This window comes from Ambystoma mexicanum, chromosome 8, assembly GCF_040938575.1.
Source record: "Ambystoma mexicanum isolate Mex_15411 chromosome 8, UKY_AmexF1_1, whole genome shotgun sequence".
In the NCBI taxonomy this organism is placed as follows: domain Eukaryota; kingdom Metazoa; phylum Chordata; class Amphibia; order Caudata; family Ambystomatidae; genus Ambystoma; species Ambystoma mexicanum.
The window spans coordinates 350,072,115-350,090,949 of NC_090929.1; the positions used below are offsets into that span (position 1 = coordinate 350,072,115).

General features: G+C 46.4%; 1 protein-coding gene across 1 annotated transcript in view; it reads left to right on the plus strand.

The window, feature by feature from the left end:
• The window catches only part of STPG3 (sperm-tail PG-rich repeat containing 3), a 494,984-nt gene that overhangs the window by 255,049 nt on the left and 221,100 nt on the right, over positions 1–18,835 (plus strand). Inside the window, exon 7 of the mRNA XM_069612157.1 lies at positions 15,053–15,166. Coding sequence (XP_069468258.1) covers positions 15,053–15,166 — 114 coding nt within the window. The remainder of the gene's footprint in view (positions 1–15,052; positions 15,167–18,835) is intronic.

Here is an 18,835-nt window from a genome sequence, read left to right on the forward strand (position 1 = left end):
TCATGGTATAATATGTGTTGCCCTCTTTTGCTCACCAACCAATCTAACACTACCTCATGTTCGTAAGTCAACTGCTGTTATGAAATTGTGCCAAATGACAAAGTCACCCAGCTTATATTCTCACTAATGTAAGTATATGCGCACAAACCAAAAGCCCCCAAGTGTTGCCACCCGCCCCTTGCCAATGGTATGATACACTGCCCCGTGCAGGGAGACAGGCTCAGAGCTGCAAGGTCGTCTCCCCCCTCCCCCCTCCCCCCTCCTCCCTCCTCCCTCCTCCCTCCTCACTCCTCCCTCCCAGGCTCGCCGGGGATAGCTGGTGTTCGAACAGCACAGTCTCGCCTCCCCTCCTTGCTGGACCCGCTTCAAGCATCTACCTCCCCCATGTCAAGAGGCCGCCACAGCCTGACTCTATAAATTACGAGATACCTGGTCCTAAATCCCACCATCTCCCGGGCACCGGTAAAATGCCCCCCCACGGCCCATTGGTATCCCCGTTCACCCCAAGTTAATGGCCCTCGAAGGGGGGCACCCACCCCTGTACCAACAGATCATAATACCATCCCTCACTGACAGGACGATCAAGTAACCCCTCCTGTGCCCCTGACCCCACACATGGACTCATGGGATTAACATGTTGAACCTAAGGTGTCCTTACAACAGATGTATTGGGGCACCTCTTATTATATATCAATGTCCCTGTCTCATTCTCGATCTGAGATCAATGTATTGCAAGAGTTACAAGACAACTGAAATTGTATAGCATGATGAATGAATGTGAATGCTTGGCCATAAGGGCAAAGTAGCAGAATCGCCACTTGTCATCACTACAAGTCATGTCACGGCCCAGCACTCCACCCCGATGAGCCCAGCTGACCCATCCACCCCGTGTGGCACTGCACGGACGTCCGCCAATCCTGGAGAAGCAACTGTATACAATGTATATCACCCAGCCATCACCACCCAATCCCTAAGACCATGTGCCCCCTATAGCTTGTGTCATGCATGACGTAGTTCTGTAATAAGTAGGACTGTCTTTGCTATTGTCAGACAGAGCACTCTCGGAGTCTGCAGAGTCCTTTGCATTCCCTATATTGGTTTAGATAAAAACCCTTTTGATCTCACGCGCACTTGGTCTTGGTCTCATTCCCTCCTGCGGTGTGTCCGTCATTGCCTCTCACTAAGGGGGGTGCGTTTTTGGGGGACGCTTATGTTCAGTGGTGACCCCATAGACGTGATATATTTTAATAATTGTCCCCTTGGCACGAGACGGCCCCGGTCGCAGTGGAGACGCACGGCGCGCCCGCTCAACAGAGCCACCCACCTACGGCATCTGGTACGCAGAGACGTGCGCATGCAGTTAGGGCGAGAGGGTACGGGTCCCGTTTGAAAAAAACCCTTAGTACCGCTCGCCAGAGCCGGGTGGGGCCATTGAGTGCGAGGCCGCACCGCTTGGACGGACCAAGTCCGGAGAGTCTCGGATCAAGAAGGGCACGTGAGTATTAAGTGAGAGCGATACTAAAAGGGGAAAAAATCGAGAGGACAAGGGGAAATAAGTTGGGGACATAGAGGGGACTTTCGATTCCTAATACTTTCTCTTTCTTTGCATATGGCCATTAGGATATAAAAGTGAAAAGGGAAAAGAGGACGGGAACCTAACCCTGCAAGGGGGTAGAAGGCGGCGCCGCATAGTGCTATCTCGACTAGTGCTGGGAATAAATAAAACAATCGAAAAATAGATTGAGGGTGTCTAAGTAAAGAGACACGGTAAATACGTTAGAACTAGCCTTTCTTTCTCTTATTCTTCTTATTTGGGGAATAAAAAAATATATATATATAAATATATATATATAAACAAAAGAAGCTGTGTGAGGGTTAGTGGGTGTCGCCGTAGGGTAAGGCGAAGGGCCAGGCAGGGAGGGTAAATGCTATACGTGTATGCTGAAGTATGATGAATGTCTGTCGTATGTTGTGCACATTATGTGTTTATGGTTTTTTTTGCAATCAATTGTCTCTCTATATATATATTAATACTGATTTAAGTGATTCCCAGGTGATGTGGTCAATGTAAGTGTGACCTGGTAAGATTTGACAAAGAGATGTTTTTGTTTGAGTAAAAGTATAAGTTGATCGTTAGGAACTGACAGTGAGTAGAGCCCCACATATACAGCTACACACGTATAGTGATAGAGGAGATTGACTCAAGAGAATAGAGTAACTGTTATGCTTGAGCTAAAACATGGCGCTGGTGCGCAATGTATTCTGGGGGCACTCAGAGCCATAATGGATATTTACTCCATGCCTCAGTGAAAAGCTGTACTTACTTTGCTGAGAGCTGAATTTACTTTGCTGAAGAAAACATGCTTTCCAACCCTGGTATGCAGTCAAGGACATTCTGCTGGGAAAGCTGGTTTTGTTATGTCTTGTTATGAGTTATGGGACTGTTTTCCGTGGTGTTTGTTCTTAGGAGAGGGAAGCGCTTTGCTCCTTGAGGTTACTGTCGGTTGACCTAGCTGGCAACCAATGGTTACCCATCAATGCGCAAGTGCATTGCCAGAAGGTTCGAGAAATTACCACCCCTTTTTGAGGAGTGCATATATGCGGAACCCCTCAACGGTCAGAGGGGACAAGTACAAAGACCTCAGTCGGAAGGGGGACACCTTTGTCCGGCATACCTGTGGGCTGTTGTGCTCTCGGCCTGGCTGTTACCGGGGTCTTCCAGCCGCTTCTGGCGAGATGAGGCATTCAGTTACCCCCACGGTGATGTATTTTCTTTTGAATTGTCTTTTCTGTGATTTATTTCTGTGTTATCACTTGTTGCTTCCAAGCTTTGAATAAATAGCCGTATAAGTGCTCATTATTTTCTAAGCGTGCGTGTGGTTGTAAGTCATTGCGTCTTCTACCTGCGTTCAAAGTATTGGCTCTGCAATTGCGCTGGTGATTAATGACTGTCCTTGCACTCTGGGCGAGCAATACAGTAACACAGGTGTAAAAATGGGGGCAGAGACACCCTTAGCACACATTTGTAAAAGTTTACAGGGACATGCGGAAAGAATAACTAAGTACCATGACCAGTGGGTCACCGAGCTGAAGGGGGAGGGTCTCCCCCAGGTTTAGCCACAAGGAGGGTCCTTTGAGGAAAGCGTTCTGGATATGGTGGCCACCTGCATATTCCTAAAATACAAAGGAAAACATTTGCATAACAGGAGAGAAATACTAAATCTGTGGCGATTATTCGAGGAAATACCCCCATCGAAGAAAATAGACACCACACTCGATCAACCTGCCCTCACTGCCACCCCATCAGCAAGATCAGAAGGTGGTAAGGAGGACGGGGGAAAAGATGGATCGGTGGAGGTAACCCGATTGTACCCACTCTTGAAGAAGCCTGCACCTGCTGAAGGTTACAGTGACCCCACATATGTGCCCATTAGCACCCCTTCCCCCACCACACGACCATCAGCACCACCACAATATGATTGCCCCCAAACAAGTGGGCAGGCGAGTACGCCATCAGTGAACATATGTAAACTAACAGAAGACTTAGATACACAACTCTCAATAGTTAGAGAAGAGCTATCAAGGATACAAAGCATATGTGAACAAAATGAGCGAGGCACGACAAGATCAGAGCGATTGTCCCGATCACACACCCTAGATAAATCAAATGAGATGGGGTGGAAAAAGGGAGAGATACTATTCAGGATACAGGAGGAGCCCACAAGGATAGCAGAACTGGGAACACACAACCTTGGAGGGAGTGCAGAGGGGGAAGAAGTGGCGGACGTAGGGAGAGAAGAGCCATGGTGTGATATAGAAGAGGACGAGCAAGAAGTTGGGAGATTAGGGATGGCCACAGGGGGTTATTTAGTGGAGTTTGGGGACACACCATTGGGAAGAGCAATGGAACAAGAATGGACAGGGAGATTAAGCAACAGGATGGGAAGGATGGCCCTGGTGGGAAAGAAAGTGTCAAAGGTGAGTATTGGGAGAGGAAGCAAGGGACGCCTACAACTCCCACTGATACATCTGGGCGGGAAGACCAAATTACATACCCTGGGCACAAATGGATAAGGCTAATTTACTAGAATCATTGCCCCCACTATCCGGAGGAGCCAGTAAGTGGATATATGCCTTCGAGAAGCAAACCGCGGGAGTACCCCTGGCCATAGGAGATGTCAAGAGTTTACTTGTGTCAGCAGTAGGTGACCAATCAGACCGGGTATGGGCAAAAGCAGGTTTCCCGGGAATAACATTGGACAGTGACAGACATGATGGCGCTGCTTTCAATACAGTGCGAGCGCGAGTTTGGGAGGCGTTGAGGGAGACATTCCCGGACACGCCAGATTTACAGTCAGTGATGCAATGCACCATGAATGATGGGGAAGAGGCTATGGATTACATTTTCAGAGTGCAGGAGATGTGGAGAGCTGAAACGGGTACTCCTTATGACCAATCAACATCCTTATTTCACCTCATAATAAAGAGGGGGCTCCCGAAAGAAGTCCAAAAAGCGCTTGATAAAATAGCAGGGATCGATGCGAAGGGATGGCCAGAAATACAGAGCATAATAGTTCACCATTGCAAAAGAATCAAAGAAAGGGAGAAGGAGGTGGTACAAAAAAGGCTGGCAGATGAAGCTAAACTAATACAAACAAAACTAGTGAAGGTCGCTGCAGCTGTAGCAGCACTCCCCCACGACACGACAGAGACGCAGAGGAGGAGGGATTGGTTGCGATACAGGGGAGGATGGCTGCAAATTGGGCAGACAACGGGCAAAGACAGTGGAATGGACAGGAGGAATACGGAGGGCAGCAGTGGCAAGTGTGGCACCCTAGCAACAGGAGAGGTGGGTACAGGGGGCGCCGAGGAGGTGGACAGGGATATGGAGGTAATGGCAGAAATGGGGGACCAGGACCCAGAGGGAACCAAGGAAACTGTTGGAATTGTGGGAGGTGGGGACATTTCTCACGCGAGTGTAGAAACAGACCGAACCCAGCCTGCCAAGATGATCAGTATTGCGGGCACCCCCATCCAGGGAGCCCCTACGGATTGCCCCGGGACGGGGTGAGAGAACAGTAAGAATACAGAGGGCAAGAGCAAAATAGGGAACGACCACATAATGTTCAACAACACCCACAAAGTAGCGAACACCTCCCCTACACACAAAACAACCCCTTCACCATGACACTGAATGGTGCACCTGGCCCATATGGAGGAGTAGCGGTAGTATCAGGTAATGTTTTCAGTCAAGGGGGAACAACAAGACACCCAGCATAGGACAGCCCACAGGGAGCACTTGTGTGTCCAATCCTATCGACAACCTTCAATGCAACTGAGGAACCATTGATAGGGGCAGAGATAGAGAATAAGCAATTCATCTTTATGGTGGATTCCGGACCCGAGAAGTCATGTATACGTGAAGGCTGGTTTCCGCTATCTAATCGTGAATTGGAGATGCAGGGGTTCTCTGGGGCGGTGGTAGAAGTTCCTTACACAGAAGATTTGGCTGTAACAGTAGGGGGAAAAACAGTAAGGGCACCTCTATTGTATTATGAGCAATCCCCTGTCAACCTACTGGGGAGGGACCTCCTCAGCAAGCTTAACATGACTATTTCATTTACCAAAAGAGGAGGGATTGTTTGCTCAACCCCAGGAATGAGCTCCATGCGTGTAATGCTAGAGATATATTCACGAGCAACATGCCCAGAGGTGCGCGGCATACCGGTGGACCCAGATATGTTCCTCCATGGGTTAAAAACATTGGCCCGGCTGGTCCCAGAGTTAAAAAAGCTGGAGTGGAGGGTGCCAGCAGAATTTGTTTTTCGTCCAATGGACATACATGCAGTACAAGTCTCGGCCAAGAGAATTGCTGTAATTGCAATGGACATACACGGGTGCGAGAGGCGTACAGTGTTATGCATAAATGCCGATATTGCACTTCAAGATTTGTCAGACGAGGAGCTTTTCACAGACTCAGAAAGTGATGGAGAAATCACAATGGAGATAGCGATCCCTTGTGAAATAATGATACAGCAAAGACAGGTGCCAGTACAGCTCATGGCGGTAGTGGGGGCCCCACCATCGTTTTTCAACGATGACATGCAATCGGTGCCCTGCCAGTTGTGGACAGCAGGTCCACATGACGTAGGGTTACTACACGGGGTCACTCCAGTGAAAATTAACCTTAAGCCTGGAGCCATACTGCCTAGAGTAAAACAATACCCCCTCTCCCAGGAAGCAGAAGAAGGGATAAAGGAAACAATCAACGCGCTATTGACACAGGGGATAATAGTACCCTCAAACTCGCCATGTAACACATGCATCTAGCCCATCAAAAAAGCAAAAGGAGGGGCGTGGAGGATGATCCAAGATCCAATGACGTCACTCAGAAAGAGTTGCATTTGGTCCCAAATCCTGCATCTATTCTATGCAGTATCCCAAAAGATGCATCTCACTTCACCGTGGTGGATTTGAAGAATGCATTCTTTTCAATACCACTTGCAGAAGAGTGTAGATACCTGACAGCATTCACCCTAGGGGGGAGGAGGTACGAACACTGCAGATTGCCCCAGGGTTATTGTGAGAGCCCGAGCATATTCAACAGAATATTGCATGAAGACCTTGGAAACATGACAGCAGACAGCACAATAATTAAATACGTTGATGATCTGCTGATCTGCAGTAAAAACGAAGCCGAATGTAGAAAATACTCCATTGCCCTCTTGACATTGCTAGCCCAAAAGGGGTACAAGGTAGACATAGAAAAGTTGCAATACTGTCAACGTGAAGTGCTATACCTGGGGCAATTGATTTCAAAGGATGGCAAGAGAAAAATTCCAGACAGAGTAGCAGCCATTTCAGCTGTAGGAAGACCAGAAACAGTGAAAGACATGCAGAAATTCCTAGGGATGTGCAACTATTGCCGTGCATGGATTTTAGATTATGCGTCATACACATGCCCCTTGCTTCAGACACTCAAAGAAGCACAGAAGCAATGCAAGGACAGTGTTGGAATTGTGGGAGGTGGGGACATTTTATGAGAGAATGTTGTAGCAGGCCCAATAACTCATACCCAAATGAACACCAGATCGGACACACCCACCCAGGGAGCCCCTGTGGATTACTGATGGGGGGGAATAGACGAGACAGCCAGCCTGACCCTAGGTACATGAGTGAGCATCCCATGCCCCCGCAAAATACATCTCCACACCCCCAGTGTCATGACAGTACTGCCCCCATGCGCAATAACACTTATGCAAGCCAAGCATGGTCCATTGGTCATGCACCAGAATAACAGGATTCTTGCAGGGAGAGGCAGTGATCCTGTGAGCTGTTCACTTTAATACTGCCTCCTTCATAAAGGGGAGCAGGGTGGCATGCCGCCATCCATTCTGAATAAATCACCCCTCGTTACAACCATACCCTTTGCTCAAAATGTTAATTTAAAGACTTGTATGCTGTCTCATGTGTGCATACTACAAGTCACCACTATAAAACTGTTTTGTTCCAGTGTAAAAAGAAAATGTGCATCTTTAATCTACGGTGCCCAAGTTAAAGTGGGAATAAAATAGTGACATTGATAGGAATTTTGCAGTAATACACACAAATTATGAAAATAATTTTCTAAGAAGAATTTGTCTCCGATTGTAAAAAGTAGGTAAACTAAATGCTGTAATCCAAATGCTGTTACTGAGCCATCCTTCAAAAGGTACTAATTATTTGATGAAAAACAAATGCTCTTTCACTGATGGTGCAATTGTGAAGGGCACAGTGACTCCCATGGCTGAGTCTGTTGTAAGCAAGTTTATAAACTGACCTGAATGTATGTCTGCCATGTCAGGTGTGTAATCGCTAAAATGGTATCTGCTCTATCAGCCAACGTGATTGCTTGTCTCTGTGAAGCTGCCTTTTTCAGAAGAACTTCCTTAAATCAAAACCTTGATCCCATCTGACAGCATCAGAGTGCTGTTGCTGTTTCAATCGTTACACCAGATTACTGAGCACTGGTGGATAGCATGCAGGTTAAGCCTTCACATTGAATGTCCCGATTAGATTCCTACTTCTGATATGTTTAACAATTTTTAGGAAACAGAATCTAATAAGAAATTATAAAATAAGCATGTTTTTGAAGTTATTGATATATTTTTTTTATTACTTGTATATAATCAAATAAGCTTTTTACAAGAGCTCAAACAAATTTAGTTATTGATATATTCATATCACAGTAAACACATGCAGTATTCCTTTTTTATATGAAGAGCAAATAAACTGGCCAAAAACATCTTGGTCGAAATTCTCATACTCATGGATATCACCACCCTAGTAGCTCCTGTCTATTGGCCATTAACTACAAGTAGCTCTTCCCAACGAAAAGGTTGGCGACCCCTGGCCTATACACACTGATCTTAACAACACACACAGCGATCCATTCTTGTATGAAAGAATTTGGGGCCATCCTATCATCTATCTTCCTCTCTATCTGTGGTGTTCCCCAGGGATCTAACCTCTCACCCTGGATTTTCAACCAATACCTGGCAACTCTCGCCCACTGCATTGCCATTTTCTGCTCAAATTTCCAGTGCTACGCTGCCGACACTCAACTCATTTTCAGGCTGCCCTCGGCCACCTCCTATCCCTCTCTCATCTCTGATTGCCTAACTGCCATTCAAGATTGGTTTGCCGCCAATGATCTTTGTCTGAATGCCAGCAAGACGGAGATCCTCCTCATCGGCACACCTTCACCATCCTTTCCCCTCACTCTCGGGCCTGCTTCCCTTGGCCCTCCCCCTACCCCCACCTACGAGGCTAAGAACCTCAGGGTCATCTTTGACTCCACACTTCCTTTCTCCGCCCACATCTCTGAGGTCTCTAAAAAAGTCAAACTTCCTACTACACCTCCTCAGAGGTACTTTCCTCTCCTTCCCCAGAGGCTCATGGTCTCCCAAGCTCTGGTTCTTTCTAGGTTGGACTATTGCAACAACCTCTTTCTAAATCTACCTGCCTCTACTCTCCGCAACTAATCCAGAACAGGACTGCGAGACTTGTGCTTGGCCACAAGCCCTGGGATCGTATCTCTCCAGCTCTGAAATCTCTCCATTGGCTCCCAGTGGATGAAAGGATTAAATTCCAAACCCTCTGCATTGTCCACAAGGCTTTCTGGTGCCTGGGTCCAAAATACCTTCATCTATCCCTCCACAAATACCTCCACTCTCGAGCTATTCGCTCCTCTACCTCTAACTTCCTCAGGGTTAGTCGTTTTTCAAAGAAACGAGCTGGGGGTAGATCTCTGTCTTCGGCTGGGGCCTCCATCTGGAACAGCCTCCCTGCCACTCTAAAACTTGAGGAGAACCATCTCTGGATCCGGAAGCACCTCAAGACCTTCCTCTTTTCCTCTGCCTTCGCTCCCCCTCTCCACTGCTGATCTGTTCTCTCTTGGCACCGTGCACCTGGCCACCCTCTGTCCTCTGAGCCCAGGTACCTGCTCAACCTGCCACCCTCCCGCACTGCCTCCGGGCCATCCCTTGCACTGGGGACTGCATCTGTACCCATACAGTCCCCCCTTTTTCTTCCTGCACTTATCAGACCTACCCTGTATGCTGCCTTAAACCTAGCACTTGCAAATTGCTGGCTGCACTACCACTGTTTGTTGCCTTTATTATTTATTTATTATTATTTATCTGTTTCTCCTTTGATTCGCACTTTCCACTTCTCCCCCTTCTATGCACTTTTCCCCTCCCCCTCTCCCATGCACTTGCGCGTTCTCAATGTCACTGGGCCTAGTAAGATCGTTGTTTTGTTCTCCCCTGTTCCCCTCCCTTGCCTTGTCGCGCTCTGAAACACTTGTGTACGAGCGCGATAGAAATAAAATATCAATATCAATATATGTATATCACATTATAGTGATATCGTAAGCATATTTTTTGCAGTGTACTTAGGAACAATGCTATGTGCTGCCACTTCCTGTTTTGTCAAGGGGTGAAAGGTTGTGCTCCATTGCTTGCCGCGATATCACTTCGGGGTGGGGTCAAATGGCATCACTTCCTGTGATGTCATCAGAGGTCAAGGGTCATGTGATGTCACTTCCGCTACCCCTGGTATTTTGGTGAAATGACGACCCTAGCCAGGGGTAGCACAATACAGTGGCCTTTTTTGAGCATGATCCCTTCTGGGGAGACAGAGTGCTCGTGGCGTACCCCTATAAGGTCCTGCAGCATCTCTTGGGCTGCTGCTGTGCGGTTTGTTGCTGCTGCTGACAGGTTTCTCCACTCTCCCAACAGGATGGACTTCTTCACTCGTTGTAGGCATGGGTCTTGTTCCGTTTGTTTGATGATCTCTTCTAGCTTCATGCGCTTGGCAGACATGTACGTCTGTTTCTCATCTGTCGTCATGTTCGGCCTGTGTCGCTGGTCAAGGGTGCCGTGACAGATAATCCACTGTATTGTCCCCCCTGCCCGGTAGGCTACTTCAATGTTAAATGGCTGTAGCTGGAGCATCCAGCGCTCTAGCCGTGCTGGTGGTTTTGGGTGGAGCCCTTGAAGATGGGCACACGCGGGCTTGTGTACCGTTTAGATTGTTGCGTGGTGCCCTAGGAGATAAACTTGAAAATGCCTGCAGCCCCAAAGGATCACCAAAGCTTCTCTCTCAATATGGGCGTAGTTCTGTTCAGTCTTCGTTAGCGCCCTACTGGCGAATGCAATGGGGTGTGTTTTCCCATCCTGGTCTGTCTGGGTGAGTACATTCCCCAAATCTACAGGACTCGCGTCCACTAATATTTCGGTTCACCACGCTGTGTTGAAAAAAAATGCCACAGAACTTATGAGCTGCAAGGAATCAGGTGAATAAATCTCTGATTTCTAGAGTAATCAGCTATGGTGTTCCTAGTCACATACCGTGGCCATGGCAGTCTATGGGCTGTTTCAGACTTCCTTCCATTGACATTCTGGAAATGGGCGTGTGATTCACTGTAGCAGTGGGTTACCTCGTGAAGGTGTGAGACACGAAACAGGGTGTCATTTCAGGAATTTGGACAAAGCAAAGGACAGGGTGTGGGCATGCATGCATGGCATGAATATTTCACTGCTGCCCGATTTCTGCATTCTCTTCCTTTTTTCTCCCTAACATGCTCCTTTCATTTGCTACATACCCAAGATCCGAGTACTCAGTTTTCTGTGGGTGTCTGTATATTCTAGCAGCAGGGATTTAAGTGGACTGGGCCCCTGCCGGGGCAAAGCTCCGGCAATTCCTGAGAAATGCTCCTGAGCCAAAGCTCCCTCTGTCACACTTAAGCCACCCATGCAATTTCTCCTCTGCACGCATCCTTGGTCTCAAAAGTCGCTTCAGGAGACTCAAGGTAATGGAGGGGGGCTGCACCTCCTGCTTTCAAGCAGAAAAGCCCAATCCTGCCATGCCTCAGCTGACACTGTCCAAATCAGTATATGGCTTTCACTTTGCAGACATTTTATTGTGAGGGTTGGTATTGTGACAAATAAAATGAGCAGAGTGCATTACATGTTCAGAATGGTTTCAAGCTTGAATCGTGATCACAGACATATTTCAAACATAAAATCCCGTGGTCATTCTTGTTCCCAAAATGCTCTTTGGTTTTATGTAAATCATCTTTCTCACGGGTGATTTATTTACAGAATGGGGCAGGGAGATGTAATTGTGCGCACGTTTCAAAAGTGCATCAATCTCCTCTCACATTGCTTTTGAAGTGTATCAGCTGTGACAACTAAGCAGCATGCCGACATCGTGCTGTGGCACAAAAATTCAGAACAGATATCAGCATGACCAGTGTAGTAAGGTCGGTTGCATGTTTATTCTACTCTGGAGCTCTGCCAGTATGAGGGTGAGGAGGTATGCTACAGTCTCCCAGTTCTGGTCAACGTGTAATTAACTGGCCATCTGTGAGTGCACAGGGTGATGGCTGGACACCAGAGAACGGAAGGCCCTCTCATCAGACTTTTGCTACGCCTTTGCACTGCCGAGATCCTTTACCATTGCACAAGCTTTGCAGGTCAATGAACAGCATGGGATTCTGGATGCCCAGGCTTGCGACTGCCATGGGCTGCATGGTGCTTGGAAGTGTGTTTCAAGAACGCATGGCTCTTATGCAACTTTTTGGAAGCTATTGGGCGCATCCATGGGTGTATTTTCATCACCTGGATGCATTCACTTCCATCTGTCCGGTTGAGGTAAATGCACCTGTTTTATCTGAGAATGTTCTGCCTTATCTGAGTGGAATTAGCCTTGTCCCACTGACCAATAAAGGTGTTTATTCTTGGAGGTAATTCATCCATCTGTAATTCCTCTGAAACTAATGCTATTCTTGGAGGTAATTCCTCTGTCACCGATTCGACTGGCAGAATTACCAATGGAGGAATTGTTTTATGTGGAATTAGGGACAATGGTACAAATGGTGGTAAATCCGCTACCACCACATTTTTACTGCACCGTACAATGCATAATGAGGCCCTATGGTGTTACTGCACTTTTCGACACTGGATAGCCCTGTTAGGCATATCGCTTGCCAGGAGCATTGTGGGAGTGTGTTGCATCGCCTGCATACTGCGATCACATCACCCCCATACCAGGCAACATTTTAGCACCTGCCTTCCCAATACTTACTTGGATGTTATACGATTCTATAGACATATTTCTATGGAACACTATCATTCACCTTCATCGCAAGCAATTACAACGCCTGGCTTTTAAACGTGTACAGAATTACGAAAATGGTAAACGAAATTTTTAGGGGGTGGGAAAGGGCAGATAAAGGGTTGAGGGGGTAGGGAATAGGTAAAAACAGATGGGGAGTGGGGGTTTTGGGGGTGTTACCCCCCTCCCCCAAAACAGAAAAAGATGTGATGACCATTTTCGTAATTCTGTACACGTTTAAAAGCCAAGCGTCATAATTACTGATGATGAAAGAACATAGAACACATTCACCCACCCAGATTTTGTCACAGACAGCTCATAGCTTCCCCGATTACAGACTTTTACTTCCTGTATAGCATGACATATGTACACAGCGTTCATTTATTCATCCATCCATGTATGCAATGCCTGTGCGGACAACAGGTGGACTGCCAAAAAGGAAGATTTAACTGGGGGATTGAGTGCGTAGCGCCTTTCACCTGTTACAAGGGCCATGGGGGGGAGCAGAGACTGAGGGCCTCCCCACTCCGTCACCCTGCCTCTGGGACAGGACTGGCTCTGGCTTGCACCCATGTAGCCCCTCTGTCCCAGGTCGGAAGGTGTCGAGGGCCCCCCTGGCAGGGCCAGGCCCCCAACCCAGTCACAATATCCTTTGGCCAGATTCTCAAATCTTTTGGGGGCAGAAGTTAGGGGATGCGCAAGAGCATCCACTTCACTGGTGCCAAAAACGTTGCACAGAATTCACAAAGTGCTTCCAAATGTCAGATGGCCTTTCTCAACACATTGGAGCAATTGCACAAATCAGGGGGTGCTGCTTTGCATTTTAAAGTTCATCACGAGTTCGCAAATAGCAAACACATTGCTCTGTACGACGTGTTTGGAACAGGCACAGGGGAGTGTACAATGTTTAACATGGTCATTTATGACCCTTTCATGCATTTGTTTTTAAGAGGTATGAACTGCTGCTGTCATACTTGGACTTCTAACCTTATAACAGGGATAGAAATGCTTTTTCTATTTTGAGCATTTCACAGTGTGGGGCGTTGTGTTGCCCCAGCACTCACATCGGTGCCGGGAGTCAGTCAAATACAAAAGCACCAACCCTAACATTCATTTTACATTCAGGACCCATGAATCTGTACCCCGAGGACATCTTAAGGGGCTTATTAGTGAATGGAGGTATTTGTACCTAGATATATTTCTGTATGTATTATGTTTACTGTGTGCAGAGCAAATAGTATCACATGCAGTGTGTCTTTGTATCCCATGTCCAAGTCTACACACTTTTTAAAAATTTATTTCCCTCCACGTGAAATGAATGAAAGGACAAGTGGGACAGACAAAAGAGGATTGGTCGCACTGTTGCTGGCACACTGAAAAGATATGCACAAAAGGCTAAGTAATGGCCATTATGGCATGGCATCTTCCTCTGCACCTGTTCCAAAAAGGTGAAGGAGAATACTTGCTTTTTCCATGCGTTATAATCCACATGGTCTGTGTGAAGATGGGATGCACATTACAATGCCAGGAAACGACCGTTGCAACACTGCAACACAAGGCACTTTTAATAAGAGGTCCCATTTTGGAGAATGCGGAGGTCGCAAAGGAGAGCAGCGCATTTTCAGGGGGCTCTGCTGGAGCGCAAATGATGCTCTGCCCATTGCACTTGCGTGCATTAGAGATTGGTTTGAGGAGCTCTGCAAGTCATACTCGCCATCGGACATCTTCAGTCTTCCTCTCTCCCTGCAGCGGTGGCACAAGGAGATATTCTAAACAGAAAGAAAATCCAATTCAGAAGGCTCTTTCATTTCACGAAAGTCTCTGACTACACGTTACTGTGTCAAACTGACATTTCTTTTTATATGGACACGTGATTGTTATTTGCACCTTTTGTGCATGTTCTTGCCTGCTGTGTTATGTTATAAAAGGTTTCCATCCCACGTGAAGTCCAACCGTGTGCTTCAAGAATGGACGTGAGTGATGTTTATTTGAAGAGTGAATGGGATTGTGCATGTGTGTTTGGTGATAGATGTGTGTTCGGAGACCCATCTATTAAGTCATGGGATAAAGTTTAAATGCAAGCAAAACACAATGATAACCCTTCCACTTTTTGGACGGATAAATTACCTCTCCGTACATGGATATTGAAGGGACTTCTCAAGAAAACATTTTTTTAAAACATGGGACTAGTTACTACTTGTGCTTTGTTCAAATGAATTTCACAGTAATTCGAGGGTAGTTTTGTGATACATGGTTCTCACCAGGTCACAGGGCAGATGGTGGAGATTGTCGGGCGACCCTCCATTAATCATAACCACAGGTCATTTATTGTACTTTAAATCTGAAGTGGTTTCTTAGTGATTCATATCTTCCATTTGCTTTATTTTTACAGTTCCAGCTCCCAACGAATACGAGAATGCTGTGGCTTTTGAGAAGGTGCAGCATGCGTCCCCAGCTTTCTCCATCCATGGCCGCGTGCATGGCACCTGCTTGTGGCCTAAGCCAGGTAAATGTCCAACGTAATTTTAGAAAACGCTTGCCCTTTGCCATCAAGGAAGTTGCCCAAGGCATCCTCTTTGGCTTGTTAATAGCTCATATCTAATATGTCCTGGTCTCTGCCCTTTACCTTCTTACCCTGATGTTTTTCTATGCTACATTTTTCTCGATACACTGTCCCAATGTGAAGGGTCATACCATTTTCATCACTGAGTGTATGACATGTTATATTGTTTAAAATGAATGAAAACCCCATTTTGCAGTGTGCATCTTTATGCTGTAGGGTGCAGAGGTATGAGACCGACACAAAGGTGGCAAAGTCGTTGATATAAACTTGTATTTGGTTCAAAATAAAAGGGTAAAACCTACCTATTCCTAAGAGGGGTTTCCCTACCTCAAATAATAAACTAAGGAGATAGTCAGACTGTATCAATCATTTCCACCCTCGTGTGAAAACCTATTTCCTTCCCTTGCACTTATAAATAACTAAGGATAAAGTCTCTGTTGGGTCCAGGCGAATGGCTTCCTTCTTCTGGACACAGGATTTAAGTTTCTTGAAAATGCACCAGGCATTTCTCCCTTCCCCTTCTTTCTCTTAAGGTTTCCAATGTCAGGGGGAATGTCTCCCTTCCCTTGGTTTCCTTTCTTCCCAATGCCAGGAAGAAATGACTGCCTTTCCCTGGATTCCTTTTCAGTGTCCAACAACACCAGAGGGAATGACTCCCTTCCACTGGTTCCCTTGTTTCTCAATGCCAGGAGGAAATGACTCCCTTTCCCCCGGTTTACTTCTCAGGTTTTCTTTGGCGTGAGTTCCAGACCCTGGTTGGCAGATCAGATTCTCTCTTTCACCATGTACTGCGATGAAAAAAGAGGGTTGGCGCTTCTCTTGCTACTTGAAATACCTGGCTCACTATACTGCAAAGTATTTGTATGGTTTCTTATTTTCCCCTGCTTCTCGCATTATAGACCTGGTTCACTATCCTACCAGATACTATCCATCACTCCACTCAGTGATTTGTAGCTTCTACTGCTTTCCGGGTCCCTGACCCACCTTTTCTCAGCTTTCCTCAAGCCTTTCTACTTGCCACCTTCTTCTTAGCTCCCATTTGCCCATTTGGTGACCCATGTACCTTTTGACTTGGTACATGTGGGTTCCGACCTCTCCTGGGAATCTGCGGTTGAGCAGGGGCTTCTTCCAGCTCTCTGGGAGTTCTCGTTGTGTGCTACGGCTCTGCAACTTCCCCGTTGCTCTGGATGATAGAGTTCTCATTCCACGCTTTTCCCAAGCCCGATGGACCCCTAAAGCTACACTCCGCCAGCTTGGTAAGTTGTCTCACCCCTCTCGATCACCTTCGGAGCATCCTGCTCCCAGCTCAGCATCCTGGTCTGCTTTTTCTTCTTCCCGTCTTGCTCGGCATCTCATGGTTCCTCCTAGGAGGGCTTGACCACATACTTCCGTCTTCCCTTTATAAACCACAGATACCATAGGATTGTCGATATTGACTAGGCCGCTCCTGTTGGTTCCGCATGGTGCTCTTCAACACTCTGCGCTTTTTCTTTGTCTCAGTAAAAGCATTGTTGTCATCTACTGGGTTAGTGGTGTTTTTCTTCTTCCCAGTTTTGTTAGAGGATTCACATGGGTAGTTCTTATTCTTCATTCCACCTCACTGCCTTGTACTGAGATGAGGGTCTACCTTACATATGTAGATGGAGGTATGTAGGACTAGGTTACCCTGCGTAGGGTAAGAGGGTGAGGGAGGTTCCAAAGGGGTGGATGGATGCTGCGAACTCCCTAACAGGTCGTCCCTTGTCTTATACGGGTTTCCCTTCCCATGTGATCCTCCCGTGATGTACCACCCCCAGGAAGACTATTGAACTGTGGCTACAGGGCCCTGGCCCAATGGGAAGGCCCCCCCCCCATGGGAGAAGGGACGACATCTAAGGATTTGTCACAATACCTGTTGTGGCTTATCCTGCCAACTAACTTGTATCCTGAATTGTATATCCCTAAAATATATAAAATAATGATACAAACCGGCCAATAATGATTGCAGCTGCAAAATTGTGTGAGAATCTGGGCACATAATAGTTGGCTTTGCTGCTGATTGTTTTAAAGAGTACTTCCATGAAGGACATGCATATCATACTGCCTGTAAATCAAGTGGTTGAAGGCACACTTGGTTAAGACACCAGTAGCCCATTTACAGTTTCAATTAAGCCATTAACTCTCAGAAGACTGCTTTGAGATAATGCTGGCACACTATACGCAGCACAATGCTTGATGTTACTTCATTATAGAGCTAGTTCAAAGAGATCCAAGGAGGGTGTGTTTTGGGCAGGGAGCATAGGTAGGTAGGCAGGAGAATATTTATATAGCGCAAAATATCAACTCCAAAGAGGTTTTATGGTCCCAAGCCCGCATTCACATATCCACCTCAACCACTTCATTGAAGTCACACGGGGAATAAAATAGACTTCAGGTATGCATCTGAATTCTAGGTGGTCAGCGATTAGGCATAGTCGTAGTGGAAGAGCTTCCAACAATTTATGAGCCAAAACTGTGAAAGAACGACTCTAATAGCTTCACTGATTCAGATCTTTGATGTCTCCCTGATAAATAGAAAGAGAAGTTTTGGATGAAAGAGGGACTTGTGTTGTTAAGGGCTTTATGGGCCAGATAAAGTGCCTTGAACTCAACTAGTCTACAACAGGAAGCCAATTTAAGGTTTTGAATGTGTCAGAAATAGGATATTGATGGTTTGAATGCAACAATATCCTAGCAGCAGAATTCTGAATATATTGAGGTTTTGTTAGCTCCTTCTTTGAGACCCCCAAGTAAACAACATTGCAATCATCCAGGAAACCTGAGACAAAAGCATTAAGCAGCTGAATCCTGCCTGGAAAAGGAAAATAATCAAGAAATCTATTATTAATCAGAGGTGAAAAAAACAGCTGCTAGACTGCATATTGATCTGGGTGATCACTGACAGAGCAGAGTCAAACCAGACTCCTAAATTATTAACCAATTTTGAAGGGTGAGGACAAGGTCCTCATGATGGAGGCCATAGGTTGTTCTTTGGGAAAGAAGGTGGATCCCGTGGGGCAATTAAGAGAAAGAATGTTTGCAAATTAGAATTTTCGTCTTTTGAGAGTTTAATTGCAGCCTACTTGTATTCATCCAAATGTTCACCTGCTCCATACATTGTAAAAGTCAGTCAATCAGATCATCTGCATGTATATAAAAGACCTTATGGTTTCAGGTAGAAATTAAAGAGGAGTGGGCTGAGGGATAAACCCTGTGGTACTCTGCATGTGATTGCTTTCTTTTCAGATTTGTATAGGGCTATTGCCACTGCATGGGCTCGGTTGGTCAGGTATGATTAGACCTAGTCCATGGTCTACTCCTAAGACCTAGCTTGTAAAGGTGGTCGAGAAGAATGGCATGATTCACTGTATCGAAGGCTGCAGAGAGGTTTAACAAGATGAGGATGCCTGTAACCACTGTGTCTATCCACATTTTGAATCACCCATGGCTGCAAGTACCACTGATTCAGAGGTTCTGCCTGGTCGAAACCAGCATACCCATCTTCAAGCCAGCTAACAGATTCTGAAAACAGCTGGATCTGAGTGGTCACTACAGACTAAATGTTTTGCTATATAAGGCAGTTGTGATATAAGA